This window comes from Taurulus bubalis (genome assembly GCF_910589615.1).
Source record: "Taurulus bubalis genome assembly, chromosome: 20".
Classification (NCBI taxonomy): domain Eukaryota; kingdom Metazoa; phylum Chordata; class Actinopteri; order Perciformes; family Cottidae; genus Taurulus; species Taurulus bubalis.
In genome coordinates, this window is record NC_136608.1 from 14370606 (window position 1) to 14384095 (window position 13490).

Sequence of the window (13490 nt, forward strand, 5' to 3'; positions counted from 1 at the left end):
TTGGTCACGTGATACGTGGTGGTGGGGATGTTAATGACACTAACACAGTGCTTTCTGTTTGGTTTTCAAGACTCCTGTACAGCACTTTGTGACCTCTGGGATAAGTGCAATATAAGTACTTTACTTACTTACTTACTTCAGAGTGTTAGTTGTGAATAGTTGAACTAAACATAACATACATAATCAGTTTTACAGAACTTCAAGTGTGAATCCTTCTCTCTGGTGTCCTTTGAAACCAGGCGAGCTGTAGTAGTCTTCCTCTCTGAGGAGTCAGGAGTCCCACCAAGCCAGAAAAAAAAGGTCTTTTCAACCAACAATTTCTTAAAGTTGCTGCCAAGTCAGGCACTGGCGATCTTCAATAGCCGCATCATGAATTAAAGCTCTGAACTGGCTCCACTTGGATTCTGTCCCTGGGCCTTCCCTTACAAAAACAACCTCTACAGGTTTTGAGCCAGATGTTCCAGTTTCACCCTCAATACATTTGGTTCTCTCATGTTTTCCAAACCGTCTAAACCAATGCATTTCAGTACTGGAGAGCTTTACCCCATTTATCCAAGAGTATGCCACACATCCAAAGCTAAAATACCAACCAGGGAAAGGAGGTAACTTTGCCCCAGACTATCAGGGACCCAGAACAGCATGCATTAATCAGCATTATTCTATTCATTAATGAAATTTGGGTCAAATGCAGAGAAGAATTTCCCCAAGGGGATTAATAAAGGATACTTTATTTCTTTCTTTCTTTCAAAATAACTGACACACATCAAGTCGTGGGATTTATTCCAAGCTATCAGGGCTGGGGGGTTGGTAGGTTGGTCGGGACTCACAGTTTATTTTTGGCCCTCTAGCTCTAGCAGCACCAACCAGCCGTGCAAAGATCATTTTAGTAGTAAGTATTTGGGCGTGAAGCTACATTTTGGTCGATGTCAACCTGCCATATTTCCCCTAAATCTTAACTGCACTCTCACCTCCTCCATGAGAGAGATTCGTGGAAACTGAGGACTCGCAACTAGCACAAAAAAAGTTATATCGTGGCAAGCTGTGCAGCACTCACACAGCTTTCCAAATAAAAGTGTTTTTTTGTTTTTCACAGATTATTTCAAAGTGTTGTGTCTTAGTTGGAAAGCAAACACAGAGAGGAGCACCCTGGAAGAGATATGTTGGCTCAGGAATCTACATCCATGACAACTTGGCCCACTTTGTTTCTCAGATAAGATTACCTTGGTGTCCCCAGATGAACCGGTTTTTAGGATCCCAGCCAGAGGCCACATATATTCTCAGTCTGGGACCGAGCACTTTTTACCACCAGAGAGCAGTGGTGGGAGGAATATAGACAGATCATATACTCAACCATGATGTAAGAACAAAAGCTAAATTTCAAGTAAAAACCTGCATTCACATTCTTACTTCATTGAAAGAGGGCAAAGTGTATTTAATGTATCAAAAGTTAATCTTAAAATTCAGAAAAATGGTCCCTGTAAGTATTCTAGTAGTATGTTATTTTGTCTTATTAATTCTGTGTATCAATCTGGGTACATTGCAATGCTGCGTATTAATCTATACCAATACATTGTATAGCCTTTTATGCAAACCAATCCAAGTACTGAAAACAAAACTATAATAAAGTACTATAATGTCATTATTGTTAATAGAAAGTAGAAAAATACTTAATTACAACTTCAAAGTACTTCTGTTTTACTACTTAGCCTGCATCTTCTCCAATTCCTTGCAAAGTAAATATTGTACTTTTACTCCATTGGTTTAATTTTCTATATAATGACTGCTACAGACATCATAGCTCCACAACGTTGTTAACATGCATCCAAAAATCAATTATTATATTGTAAATTCAATGATAAAAGAATATGATCATATTTATAAACATTCTGCACAACGATTAGTTTAAGTTTTGATAGTTAGAAGTGCATTTTTTGTTCAAATGTGTAACTTTAAATGTTGTTTTGTTTACTAAATTGAAACTTTACTTCCACATAGTTGGTGATTACGCACACACACAGTTCAGAATTCAAAGAAATAAAGGTGGAAGAGGAGGAGGAGGAGGAGGAGGAGGAGGAGGAGGAGGAAGCTGTTGTTTTGCGTGTAGCTCGGCCCACATGCTTTTAGGGGAAGAGGTGACTGTATACTGTAGTGTACACAGTAAACCAGCTTATTGCTAAAGGCCGAGCTCATTCTTATTCATGCACCATGTGACTGTCGGTAACTCCACCAGACTTCACAGCAGCAGCAGCAGCAGCGGACTAGACGCTGATCCTGGACCAGCCTTTAAACCAGGATTGTTTTTCTTTTTTTCCTCCTGTATGGGACCATTTTACCGCTCCAGTTCCGCGTGAACCCTCCCTGACATGTCTTGGTTCAAGCAAGGGCTGTGCTTCCTGCCCGTGTTTCTGGTCATCTGGTCCTCCAGCACTTTCATCGTCACCTACCTTATTGCGCTCTTCAGACATGACGTCGACATAATCTTTCCATACATAAGGTAAGTTGCATTCTCAGACAATAGGAGGGGTTGTTTGAGCTTTACAGACAGTCAAATCTGAGATACGAGGATGCGTATGTCGATATATCATATTTTAGTGTGGATATTTGATATCTGATCCATTTCCTGAGAGCGAGACATGTGTTTAGTTTCGTTTTCCTCCGCGTGGACTTGGCTGGTACCCAAACTCCAGCTGTGCCGCCTCTCACTTCTCCTTTTGAAGGATTCACTTTTTTTTTAAGATAAGACGACAAAAGTTTGTTAAAAGTTACCAAAAAAACGAGTCCTAAATAACGGGGAAGTTGTGGGAGCTTATTAAAAACACATATCTGTCTTTTCCCCTTTTGCAGTGACACAGGTGCAAACCCCCCGGAGAGCTGCATCTTTGGCCTGATGACGTTCATCTCTGCATGCGCAGGTATGCTCACATCAGCATGAACATCTGCATCGTCTCATCTGACTCCTTTTTTAAGGCAACTCTGGGCATCCCACGCGGAACGAAACTTTCCAAAGATGTTAGTCACATTTCCCCTTTTCGAAGAAAATGAAAGCAGAATTTTAAATCTCGGAATGCAGGAGGAATTTTATTTAATTTTTTTTAAATATACTTTATTGGAGAATATGCACAATATGATGTACAGGGATCAGCGAACAAGTATTTTCATTTAGTTGTGTGTGTGTGTTGATCTGTTTACAATAGTAATGAAGAAAGTGACAGGAAAGTAGAGCAAACAGACAACGTAAAATAAAGAATGAGAGGAAATACAAGTAGAAAATAAGGAAAAATAATTAATCAAAACACACCCACCCACACACTTGGCCTTCACGTGTGTTCACAGAGTTTATTTGGTTACAGTAAATCAGACAGAACTCAGTCATTGGGCAACACTGACAGGTCTTGGAAATAGGAAATGAAGAACTTTTTTTTTGACATTGTGGTCATCTTTACAGGAACAGCCACCATATATGCCCGGTACAAGTATGTGGAGAAGCTGAGTGAGGACCCAAAGGTGGTGAACCCTCGCCTCAATAAAACTGCCTTTCTGTTTGGGATGCTCTCCTGCCTGGGCATGTGCATTGTTGCCACGTTCCAGGTACGTCCTCCTCCTCACATGCAGGTGCGCCTCTTCATCACAGGAAGGCAACTTTTTAAAATGGCCGTGTTTGTTCGACCGCTTTTGATTCGCAGGAAACAACAGTGACGGTGATCCATGACATCGGAGCTCTGCTGTTCTTCGTCACCGGCGTCTTGTACATCATCCTCCAGTCTGTGCTATCCCATCGGGCCTATCCATTCGGGTCCTCCATGTTTGTGTGCCGAGTGCGTTCGGGTGTCGCCATCCTCGCCTTTTTGGCTTTTTTCCCCAGTATCCTTTCACACGGGTCTGATCATCTGTTGCAACACATTCTTTCTGCGGTTGTCAAGCAGCGTGACGCATTAAAGAAGGAACTTCTTGCTTCTTGATTGCGACATTATCATCTTGGCGTTTGACGAGTCATTTACAGTACATGCACACAAACGTTGTTAAACTGCGTTTTCCTTTAACGAATCACTCAGCTGTCATCTGTGCGTTCTTTGTGACACAAACCACGCTGCACAGAGACAAAGGAGACACGGTAGGCGGGCGTCTGTCACCATGAGTGCATCGGTTTACAGCTGAATTTATCAGCTATTTTGACAATTCATAATTCTGTTCTCTGATCGTGTGTGTGTCCCTCTCTCAGGACTATCCCTACCATATAGCCAGCGCTGTGTGCGAGTGGATCGTCGCCTTCAGCTTCATCTGCTTCTTCCTCACATACATTGACGATTTCAAGGTGAGCATCTCGCCATCAAACGGAATTTTTTTCAAAATGTATTTACTGCTGCAAGGAGTTTTTAATTCTCTCCATTGTTTTGTTTTATTTCCCACAGATCTTCACTTTACGAGTGAGAGTAGAATGCAAGGAGTAGCCTTGATGGGTCTGCAAACTGCCACCGAAATCAGTATTTCCAAGGATAAAACGTGCAGCTTTTATGCTTTTTGTACATTTTTGCATTTTACACTCGCAAGGCTTTTGTAAGATTTATTGCTTTCACCTGGCTTTCACCTGACTGAATTTATTGGTGGATTGCAAGTTGGTGCATTGTTATTTATACATATTGAAGAACCGGTCCTAGCAGGAAAAAGAAACTGATCACAAGACTGTATCTTTATACTTTTTATACGAGCTCTTGTAATTGTTTTTTAAGTGTACTTATTGCGTGCTGGGTTCAAACATCACTTTGCACTTTGCTCTTTACTCGTGACACCAGCGTGACACGCCGGGTCTCGTCAGACATACGTAAAAGGAGAAGTTCATCACAGTGAACACGTCGCTCCACATGCGGTTCAATGAGCAGAACACCGATACGTCTGTAAATAACCAGAAACCTGCCTGAAATATTACTTCAAATTCAAATACTACCAGTAGTTCCTTAACCAAAGTTGTATTTTTTATTTTTTACTCATTTTCCAATTGTGTCTTTCGACTGTTGTGACAATAAATTAGGGATGTAGGAAAAATGAATCCACTTCTATGGATGCCCTAATCCACAGTTGTGGTTCTGACTGTATGCTGCTCATGCAGCTGTGCTTGTGTCTACAGCTCAGGCACCGGGGATTTAACTACTTAATTCATTAGTTCGCTCAGAACAAACTGCCCAATGAAATTGCTGCAGTAAAATAAACTTGAGGTGAAGCTAATTAGAATTAAAACAGGTTTTCTGTGTGCCTTCAGGCAGATCAATAACACCTTTATTCCTCTGCCAAAGAGCAGCGCACACAAGTTTTAAACGGTTCAACCAGGGTGACCTTTCCTTCTGAAATGAGAACATTTTTAGGATTTTAAGTAAAATGTAATCGTCTGAAAGTATGCATATATATATAATTTTTTTTAAGTTTCTTATCTTTTTAACTTTTGACAATAGATTACAGATTTTGACGGTGCAAGTAACTTCTCGAGGACCCTAAGAATCCCTCGGAGACAAATTTGTGAATTTGGAATTCATAAATAAAATGGACTTGACACATGTGGAAGTTAAATAAATACTCTGTTTAATACTGTCAAGCTGCTTGAGAGGTTTTTTAACTACCTTCAACATATTCCTGTCACATGCTGGGAAGGCTTGTGACACCTTGTGCTGAGAAAACTGTTAAAATTAAAAGATCACTATCACATTTGAGCATGCACTGATATATTTCACTGGCCAGTACTTTTGGAGTGTCTCATTGTACATGAAAGGTGATTAAAGATGAGAATATCATACAGTATTCCAAAGAGAAAGGCTGTGATGTAATGGTGGTCACATGAAGTTATTAACTCGTCCACTACAGATACTGTATTTACTGGAGATTTATTTGTATTCAAATACTGTATTTGTACCGTTTTGCTTCTGACATAATGTACATTGATCATAGTGCCAAGCTGAGCTGAAAAAATAAAGATACACTTTTTATTTTTAAACAAACTGTTTGAGTTTATTCTCTTGTACACAACAGGATTTCCAGACTTCTCCACACTCATTTTTTTCCGGTCGTCACAGTGTAAAATGCATTCATAGAAATATTATGGATATTTTCTTCTTTCTTTTTTTTTGCCAAAGCGTTCCTGACTTCTCTATTTTACATTTTTCGGGCATGTAGTCACAAGTCCTGATCTATGAAACAATAATCTGATGCAACCAACAGTCAACACACAAACAATCTGCAGCTGCATTGCCCCGACTAGTGGTGTTCATCGCCGCTTTGACTCTTAGTGCAAGTTTCTCTTCCTTCTAGCTGAGGTTAGTGTGCAATAAGACATTTACACTACACAAAACCCAATTGAGAGACATGTCAATGGGAAAAATGTTGTCTGAAACTACATAAAGCAGAGCCAGACAGAACATTTATATTCATCTTGCATTGTGTCACAAAAGGTGTTTTTTTTCTCTACAACACATAATAAATTTGCAAAAAAGAAACATCTTCCCTGCAACGTTATTATGTGTAAATTGATGGCCAAAACCACAAAATGGAATCCATTTTAAATGTGTGACAAAATGAGGTCTGAGTACTTTCCGAAGTCACTGGAATGTAGTTTAAAATGAACGTTAAAAGCCCCAGAGACTGTAGTTTGTGTTCCTCCAACATGGCCACCTGTAACTATCGGTGATGACCGTTTGGACATTCTTCATAAGACTCATTTAAAAATCACAGATGTGCCGCTCCAAAACAAAGAAAAAAAACCACAACAAGTGGTATTTAGCATTCTGTGAAAGGTCAGAAACATTGCTGGATTGATTCCATCAAAATACTTCATGGTTGCGGCTGAATTTTAGGAAGGAAACTCACATGCTGAACGACATGTGACTGTCCTTCCCATTAAACTGGTATTGTGATATACAGCATATCAAAACTGAAAGTATATTGAGATATCTGTCCTCACACACAGAATTACAATGTACGTGTCAAACATTCAAAGTATCCAACATACTGTACATCTATTTTTAATAACTTTCAACTGATGAGTGTATCTCTTAAAGGCATTACGCTGTGATAGTAGTGTGACAATCGAACCTTTAACGGTACAGAATTACCTTTCGTACAAAAAAATGACTTTCTACTGCCACGTGTTGAGGTCTACTGCGAACATAATCAACAGGGAATTATTCCCTCTTTGTCAAAAATGCTAAACGTATCAAAATTGAGGTCACCGACCGACCGTTAAGCGAAACAATTTCCGAGCTTTTACACTGAAATTACAATCGCTCTGGCGGGAGTTTCCTGTTCCAGGCACTTACATTTGCCCCTTTCTCGCTGGCACTCCTTCACAAGCACCCTGCAACCTACTTCTCTTTCTAAGTACGGGCCTACAGACGCTCGGAGTGGCCTCTACAGGAAGCTGTGTGGGGACGGAGGGGAAAAAAAAGGTCAGTCGCTGAAAGACGACTCGCTGTCGGAGCTGCTGGCAGCGGCCTCCTCGTCATCCTCGCTCCTCGTTCCTCCGTCGGGCACGGGGGCGTCTGGGGTGCTGTCATCAGCAGTGGAGGCAATGTTATTGGTCAGTTTCATGAAAGTTCAAAGATCAACACAAGATCATAACAGGAAAACACTCACTCAAGCAAGTTAGGATCCAAACCCTCCTGGACCATTTTATTCTTTATAGCCATAACTGGAACTCCCTGTGACAGATAGAACATGCATTGAGATACAGAACATACTGATTTTTTTTTTTTCTTGTTTTTTTTTTTTTAATCCGTTAACTTTATTAGCAGGTGTTAGTGATGATTTACCACGTGAACCATCTTCAGGTATCGCGCATAGCGCGGGTCCTTGGCCACCGTCATGACGTCGTCTGCAGAGGCTTCTGCTTTCGGAGTCGCCGCTGGCTCCGAAGCCGCCTGAGCGGGCTGCAGCAGGAAACACACAGATCACCGTGACAGAGGGAAGTAGCAGGTGGAGAGGAGGGCGCCGGGTATCGAATGTGGACCCATACTTGTGGGAACTCATTTCACCTCTTTTGTAGGTTGCAGAATGTGTGGTTTGCAAAAGTGTTGGAGCGTAAGATGATGACTGATGAACTAGATCTGGGTTGTTTGGGTTTGTCCTATATTTGTAATGCTTATGCAATAGCAGGAGAATCTTCTCTTCTCAAACAGCTAACTCTGGACAATAAAGCGTACTAGCATATCTCCTAAAAGCTTAAACTGTTCCTTTAAGTGCAGCATACTCATTTGGGCGATCTTTTGTGTTGGGAATCGGTTGGTTCAAGAAAAACCGTCTTGTTTTAGAGCTGAAAAGTACACCGCTTTTGTTGTTTGTTAGTCACCGTACATACTAATATAGACTTCATATACTTAGCATTTTTGCACTTTCTTTATTGTTTAATTTCCTAAATGAATACACTTTTCATTCCGATATTTGTTCCATGTAACTTTGCTTGCTACTGTGACAAACAACTTCCCCCTTGGGGATGAATAAAGTATACATCTATCTATCTACATTATATTTGTGTGTGTGTATTCACCTCCGGCGGAGGCAGGGCCCTTGCCGGGGGCTCGTCTGCTTGGCTGTGGCCGGCGGTAGAAGGTCCGTTGGCCTGAGCCGGCGGGCGCTGACGGACTCCATCTACCGTGACGTCCTCCAGCCCGGGAATGGAGGACAGCTGCTCAGAGAATTATAAAACGTTGATGTATGCACAGCATTTAAAAACAGTGTTGAGGAACTGCAGACGGAGTGAAAAGGCGATGCTCGAGGAACTCACCTTGGCTTCCAGAATGCACAGGGTCGTCTCAATCTGCTGGATGCGGAGAGAGATGTTGGCGAGTTTCTGTAAAGGGAAAGCAGAATGGCGGTTCAGGACGGAGGATCAAGAGGTTTTTAGGGTGGACCGATCGGGACGGCACAGAGACGCACAAACCTCTTCACACACTGTGGAGAACCGGTTCAGGAACCGGACCGTGTGCACGACAAACTGATTGAGATAGGCGACAACTCTTCTCTGTTGGATAGCAGGGACCTGAAGGAGGCAGAGGGGAAATACATTTTAAAGTAAGAAACCAGGATGTGAAGCACAATGATGTAATTTCTCAAGTTTAATATAAGGATATTTTTCCTACAATATCTGAAATAAATACACACATATATGAACTACAGCTGAGCCACATTATAAAATAGTTTACAATATCTAAATACTTAAATTAGCTGAGATCACTTAATTATTCAGATCAGACTGCTCCACAAAACATGGCCGATAAAAAACAGCTCATTACAGCTTAATTGTTTAATTATTACACCAACGTTGCTGTCCCTCTCTGACCTGCTAACACACAACTGTCGTGTAATGTCCTCTGAGCTGCAGTTATTGTTGGCTAATCAACACCCACCTTGGTGAGATCGACACCGGACCCAACGATCGGCAGCCCGTCCTCGTCCATGTTGGATCCCTAAACCTCCTGCAGGGTGAAGAGCACTTCCGGTTTCTAATGGCGAGACTTTCACCTGCAGAAACGGCAGAAATGTCTACATGGAGAATGTATCTGCTGAGAGACGTTTCATGTGACTCGGGTAACCGAGAAGTTTCCCTTCTTCCCGTCACGTGGGGCACAACAACATTCGGTCCTGTCACTGCACGGATTCATTTCCGGTACGCGTATGTATGTTGACTTCAAAATAAGAGCAAACTTCCGGTGAATGCAACCTGTATTTTCCCTCTTAAACAAAATATAATTTTTATCAGAGATTTTCTCTCAATTAATTACAGATTGAGCCACTATCTTAAAACATATGCCCATGGCAATAGAAAAGATCCAACCTCCTCAGCATGATGAAGCTGAGCATCAAAGTATTAATCCATTCTTCCTTATATGTATATATACTTTATATATTTGATCATAAAATGTGAATCCGTCTTTTTTTTGTTAATGTACGAACAGGTTTCAGACTCAAAAGTACCTGTATGTTCTTAAATATGTTTTATTACAGGAGGAGAGAAATTGCATGTGTCGAGCAGTCCCATCGGAGTTGTGAAGCTTTTATTTTGAAAAGAGGAAACGCAGCGTTGAGGAAACGGGTGCTTGCGTCCCAACAGCGCATGTTAGCTATAACAATAATCTAACATTATTTAACATTTATTTATCAGCGCCACAGGGGGAAAACTACACTAATGGAGGTTATTCGGTTAATGGAGAAAATAAACGGTGCGTATATTAATAATTTAATCCCGCTGTAATTTAAAGCAGGCTGTGTTTATGTTGGTGAAAGAGTTAGCGGGATCCGTCTATTTATAGGAATCATGCCAGTCAGAAGCTGCCAGACTGCTGTTACTGCTTTAGAAATGGCGTTGATAAAGGCAGATTATAATCAATAATATTACGAATTAGAGTTTGTTGTTCAGGCACCTAAAGCACAGCTGCAGCAGATACTTTACCAGGTGGCAAGTTTTAAACTCACATCAAGTAGTTTTATCCAGTCATTAGACGGGTTCCCAGGCTGATGGCAGGTTAGTGGGCGCAGTCATACTAGAATATAGATTTAGCAGTAATTTTGCCATTGTTTTTGATTAAGCAAGATATTACCTTTTATTATATTTCCAATGTGAAAGAATATTTTTTATTTTTTTAAATATATAGTTTAATTTAAAAGCTCATTGATGTCCTCTCTCACATCACCTTTTTCTGTTTCAGACCCAAGCCTGCTGCCTCTTTCATCTCTCCGCCTCCTGGTGCCCCCACTGCAGCTTCTGTCTGCAGCGATGTGGCAGCTGGCGAAGCAGAAAGATGTTATGAATTATGAGAAGCTGCAGGAGTTTGTATTCATGGTGACTGCGGCGGCGCCTGGACTGATCAACCACAGGCAGAGAGCCCAGCTCCTTCTGGGTCTGAGAGCACGGGTGAGCAGAAGTTATGTGTTGTATCGCACTGTATGTTTTTTCTTTTCTTGTAATTTTACGCATAAAAACAATTTGTTGATATTTCAGTTGATTCTGGAGCTTTGCAAAGGCTCAAGTCGAGGTGCTGTTGACTCTCAAGTCATCCAGAGCCATTTGGAGAGACTCCCAATAACCAATGCAAACACAGATGTAAGTACAGCAAAGGAATACCTTTGAAAAATAATGATAAACCTGAAGTGACATGAATCCTACCTGTGGCAGTACAGGGACGCAGAGGTGAAAACAACAGAGTCCACTTTCATTGCACTTGTTAAGAGCCTGCTGAAAGATCCAGTTGAGAGAGCGTATTTCTTCCAGGTCAGATGGTTTGAAATACTTTCTTCATTTGAGAATACTCTTTACAAGTCCGACAGTGAATTGACATTTAATGACTTCTTCCAGGAGGTGTTCCCGGTGGAATATGGGCCGCAATACGACGCTGCTCTTCACGTGTTATTGTGGGAGCTGCTCTCAAAACTGGAGAAGCTGCTTCCAGTGCCGGACTTAAAACAGGTCAGTCTGTCGATCCAGTTGTGACAGGTTGCTTTTGCTTCTGCAAAGCATGAATTATTTCTTCTCAAACTGTGATTACAGACTGCAGCCTGGCTCGGCTCGGCTCCGTCTGCGGTGGAGGAATGCGTTCAGTCCTCACCCGAAGAGCTGAGCTTCATCTTCGAGCACTACAAAAGCTCAGGATTACTGAAAATGCCGTGTGAGTAGAGCGGAAATGATCAAGTCCGTCGACAGAATATTGTTGCAAACATGCTCTGGTTTCAGTTTCTTATATGTAAAAACATTTTTTGTAGGATTGAGGATTAAAATTCCAAGATCGATCATTTTTTCAGTGAATATGTGTGCACTTTTATATACTTTGCTCAGCCACAATTCTATATTAAGAAAATGCTTACAGTTGTTCATTTTAAGCTGTTTTAAATTCTCAATAAAACATCGGTGTCGCTCACTGTGGAATAAAGAATACATTCCCAAAAACACTTTTATATTCATGCAACAGAGGTATTTATCTGATGCAACTGAATACTAATTAAATTGAAAGTTTCTTTATCAAACAAACAACAAAGTTGAAAATTACATTTTGTAAGAATGTTTTATACGCTCAACCAGTAGACAATTAATTGTGGTAAGAAATTGCCTTAAACAGGACAGTTTTTCACCCAGAGATTCCTTGCTTCCTTCTCTTGCAGATGGCCCTTCATCCACCATCGGTAGCTGCATCATGTCTGCTTTAGCCATTCCTCCCTCGCAAAAGGCAAACACCTCTGTCGGACTGGAATCGATCCACAACTATGCGAATGTGCTAAACCCCGTCACTTTTGTTGGAGCGGACCAGTACAGCGTCGTGGCCGTCTACACCGAAGTCGGAGCGTCTGAGGTAGACGTAGAAATGACCGAATCGGCTGAAGTGCAAGTTCAAACTGATTTCTACGAAGAGGAGATCGTGGCCGTCGGCGCGGATAACGCCGGCGGCGAGGAGGCGACCAGCTCGAGGGCGGAGGAAACGAGTGAAACTGTGGATGTGGCGAAAGCTCTGGAGACTCTGACGAAAACGTTCGCACTGAGGAAGGAGAGCCTCGGTCAAGATGCACCAACAGGAAAGAGCACTGACTCCTCCCTCAATGACGAGTTTGGGTTGGGAAACGCACTAGATGAAGGAAAAGCGCGTGAAGGACATGAACCGAGTGACCAAACTGACGAGATTAGAGAAAATGTTGAAGATGGGAAGGAGGATTTTCAAACCGGAGGCATCGAGAGCAATTTGGACTCTCATGCGGACTTAGTGGATGACCACGAATCTTTTTCTGCCAATGAAGAAACGACCAGCGTCCCCAGCGAGGATCCAGTTGCTGAAACGCAACGGTCTCCCAGTTCAGCTATTGTGCGCCGATCCACTCGTCTCCAAATGAAGACCTCGCCCAGCCGACAGGAGACGTGCAACATCCAGAGGTCCGCCATGGAAAGTGCTGGAGAATGTCCAAAAATGTACAAAAAACATTTATAGTGTAATAATACTCTGGGAAATACATTTATGATAGCATTTCTTATCATTCTCGCCCTCCTGTTGGTTAATTCTTTTTTTGTTTGTTATTTTTGTTTCAGTTGGGCTTCTTGTGGTCCCAAGATAGGAAGGTTTCTTTAAAAGAATAAGCTGACATTTTGGTAAATTAATCAATGAAACAAGAAGATCAATACCACTCTCGTCTCCGTGTGCTAAATATAAAGCCACAGCCACGTAGCTTAGCTTAGCTTAGCATGAAGACTGAGAACCGTTTAAGAGGAGCTCGTCGGTGGATATGTTGTCTTTGCACAAAGCTACGCTACTGTTTCCCCCCCATTTCCAGTGTTTGTGCTAAGCTAAGCTAACTGGCGTCTCCAGCTTCATATTTATGTACAGACATGATAGTGGCACCAATCTTTCATTTAGCTCTCAGAAAGAAAGCAAATAAGTTTAATTTCCAAAATGTCAAACTATTCCTTTTGATGGTTTTTGTTTTACTTTCTATTAATTGTATTTTAACCAAATATACATAAATATGAGTGATTTAAC

The 13490-nt window shown here is 41.5% G+C and overlaps 3 protein-coding genes across 3 annotated transcripts in view; 2 read left to right on the forward strand and 1 right to left on the reverse strand.

The window, feature by feature from the left end:
* Nucleotides 1-2363: 2363 nt before the first annotated feature.
* Nucleotides 2364-4512, forward strand: dram1 (DNA-damage regulated autophagy modulator 1; the record flags this gene model as incomplete). The annotated part of the gene is made up of 7 exons (XM_079236147.1): nucleotides 2364-2494; nucleotides 2845-2912; nucleotides 3446-3588; nucleotides 3684-3861; nucleotides 4053-4111; nucleotides 4220-4312; nucleotides 4410-4512. The coding sequence occupies 7 exons, from the start codon at nucleotides 2364-2366 to the stop codon at nucleotides 4446-4448; spliced, it is 711 nt and encodes a 236-aa protein (XP_079092273.1). The 3' UTR covers nucleotides 4449-4512.
* Nucleotides 4513-6077: 1565 nt separating this feature from the next.
* On the reverse strand, nucleotides 6078-9439 carry washc3 (WASH complex subunit 3). Its single transcript, XM_079235851.1, has 7 exons — nucleotides 9384-9439; nucleotides 8918-9016; nucleotides 8762-8827; nucleotides 8525-8662; nucleotides 7791-7907; nucleotides 7615-7679; nucleotides 6078-7528 (listed from the first exon to the last, which is right to left on the reverse strand). Exons 1-7 carry the CDS (start codon nucleotides 9432-9434, stop codon nucleotides 7429-7431), a joined length of 636 nt encoding a protein of 211 aa, XP_079091977.1. The 5' UTR covers nucleotides 9435-9439; the 3' UTR covers nucleotides 6078-7428.
* Nucleotides 9440-10750: 1311 nt separating this feature from the next.
* The window catches only part of LOC306752372 (uncharacterized protein), a gene marked incomplete at both ends in the record, with an annotated part of 4448 nt that continues 1708 nt past the window's right edge, over nucleotides 10751-13490 (forward strand). Inside the window, 5 exons of the mRNA XM_079236123.1 lie at nucleotides 10751-10888; nucleotides 10976-11077; nucleotides 11330-11440; nucleotides 11522-11639; nucleotides 12130-12925. Of these exons, the coding sequence (XP_079092249.1) occupies nucleotides 10751-10888; nucleotides 10976-11077; nucleotides 11330-11440; nucleotides 11522-11639; nucleotides 12130-12925 (1265 nt within the window). The remainder of the gene's footprint in view (nucleotides 10889-10975; nucleotides 11078-11329; nucleotides 11441-11521; nucleotides 11640-12129; nucleotides 12926-13490) is intronic.

Excerpts from the sequence above, each read along its gene's own strand:
- washc3 (XM_079235851.1), bottom strand. The coding sequence starts at position 9,434 with ATGGACGAGGACGGGCTGCCGATCGTTGGGTCCGGTGTCGATCTCACC. Across the intron at positions 8,828-8,917 it reads TCTCCACAGTGTGTGAAGAG|AAACTCGCCAACATCTCTCT; the intron begins GTTTGTGCGTCT and ends TTCCCTTTACAG. Across the intron at positions 7,680-7,790 it reads ACCTGAAGATGGTTCACGTG|GGAGTTCCAGTTATGGCTAT; the intron begins GTAAATCATCAC and ends TATCTGTCACAG.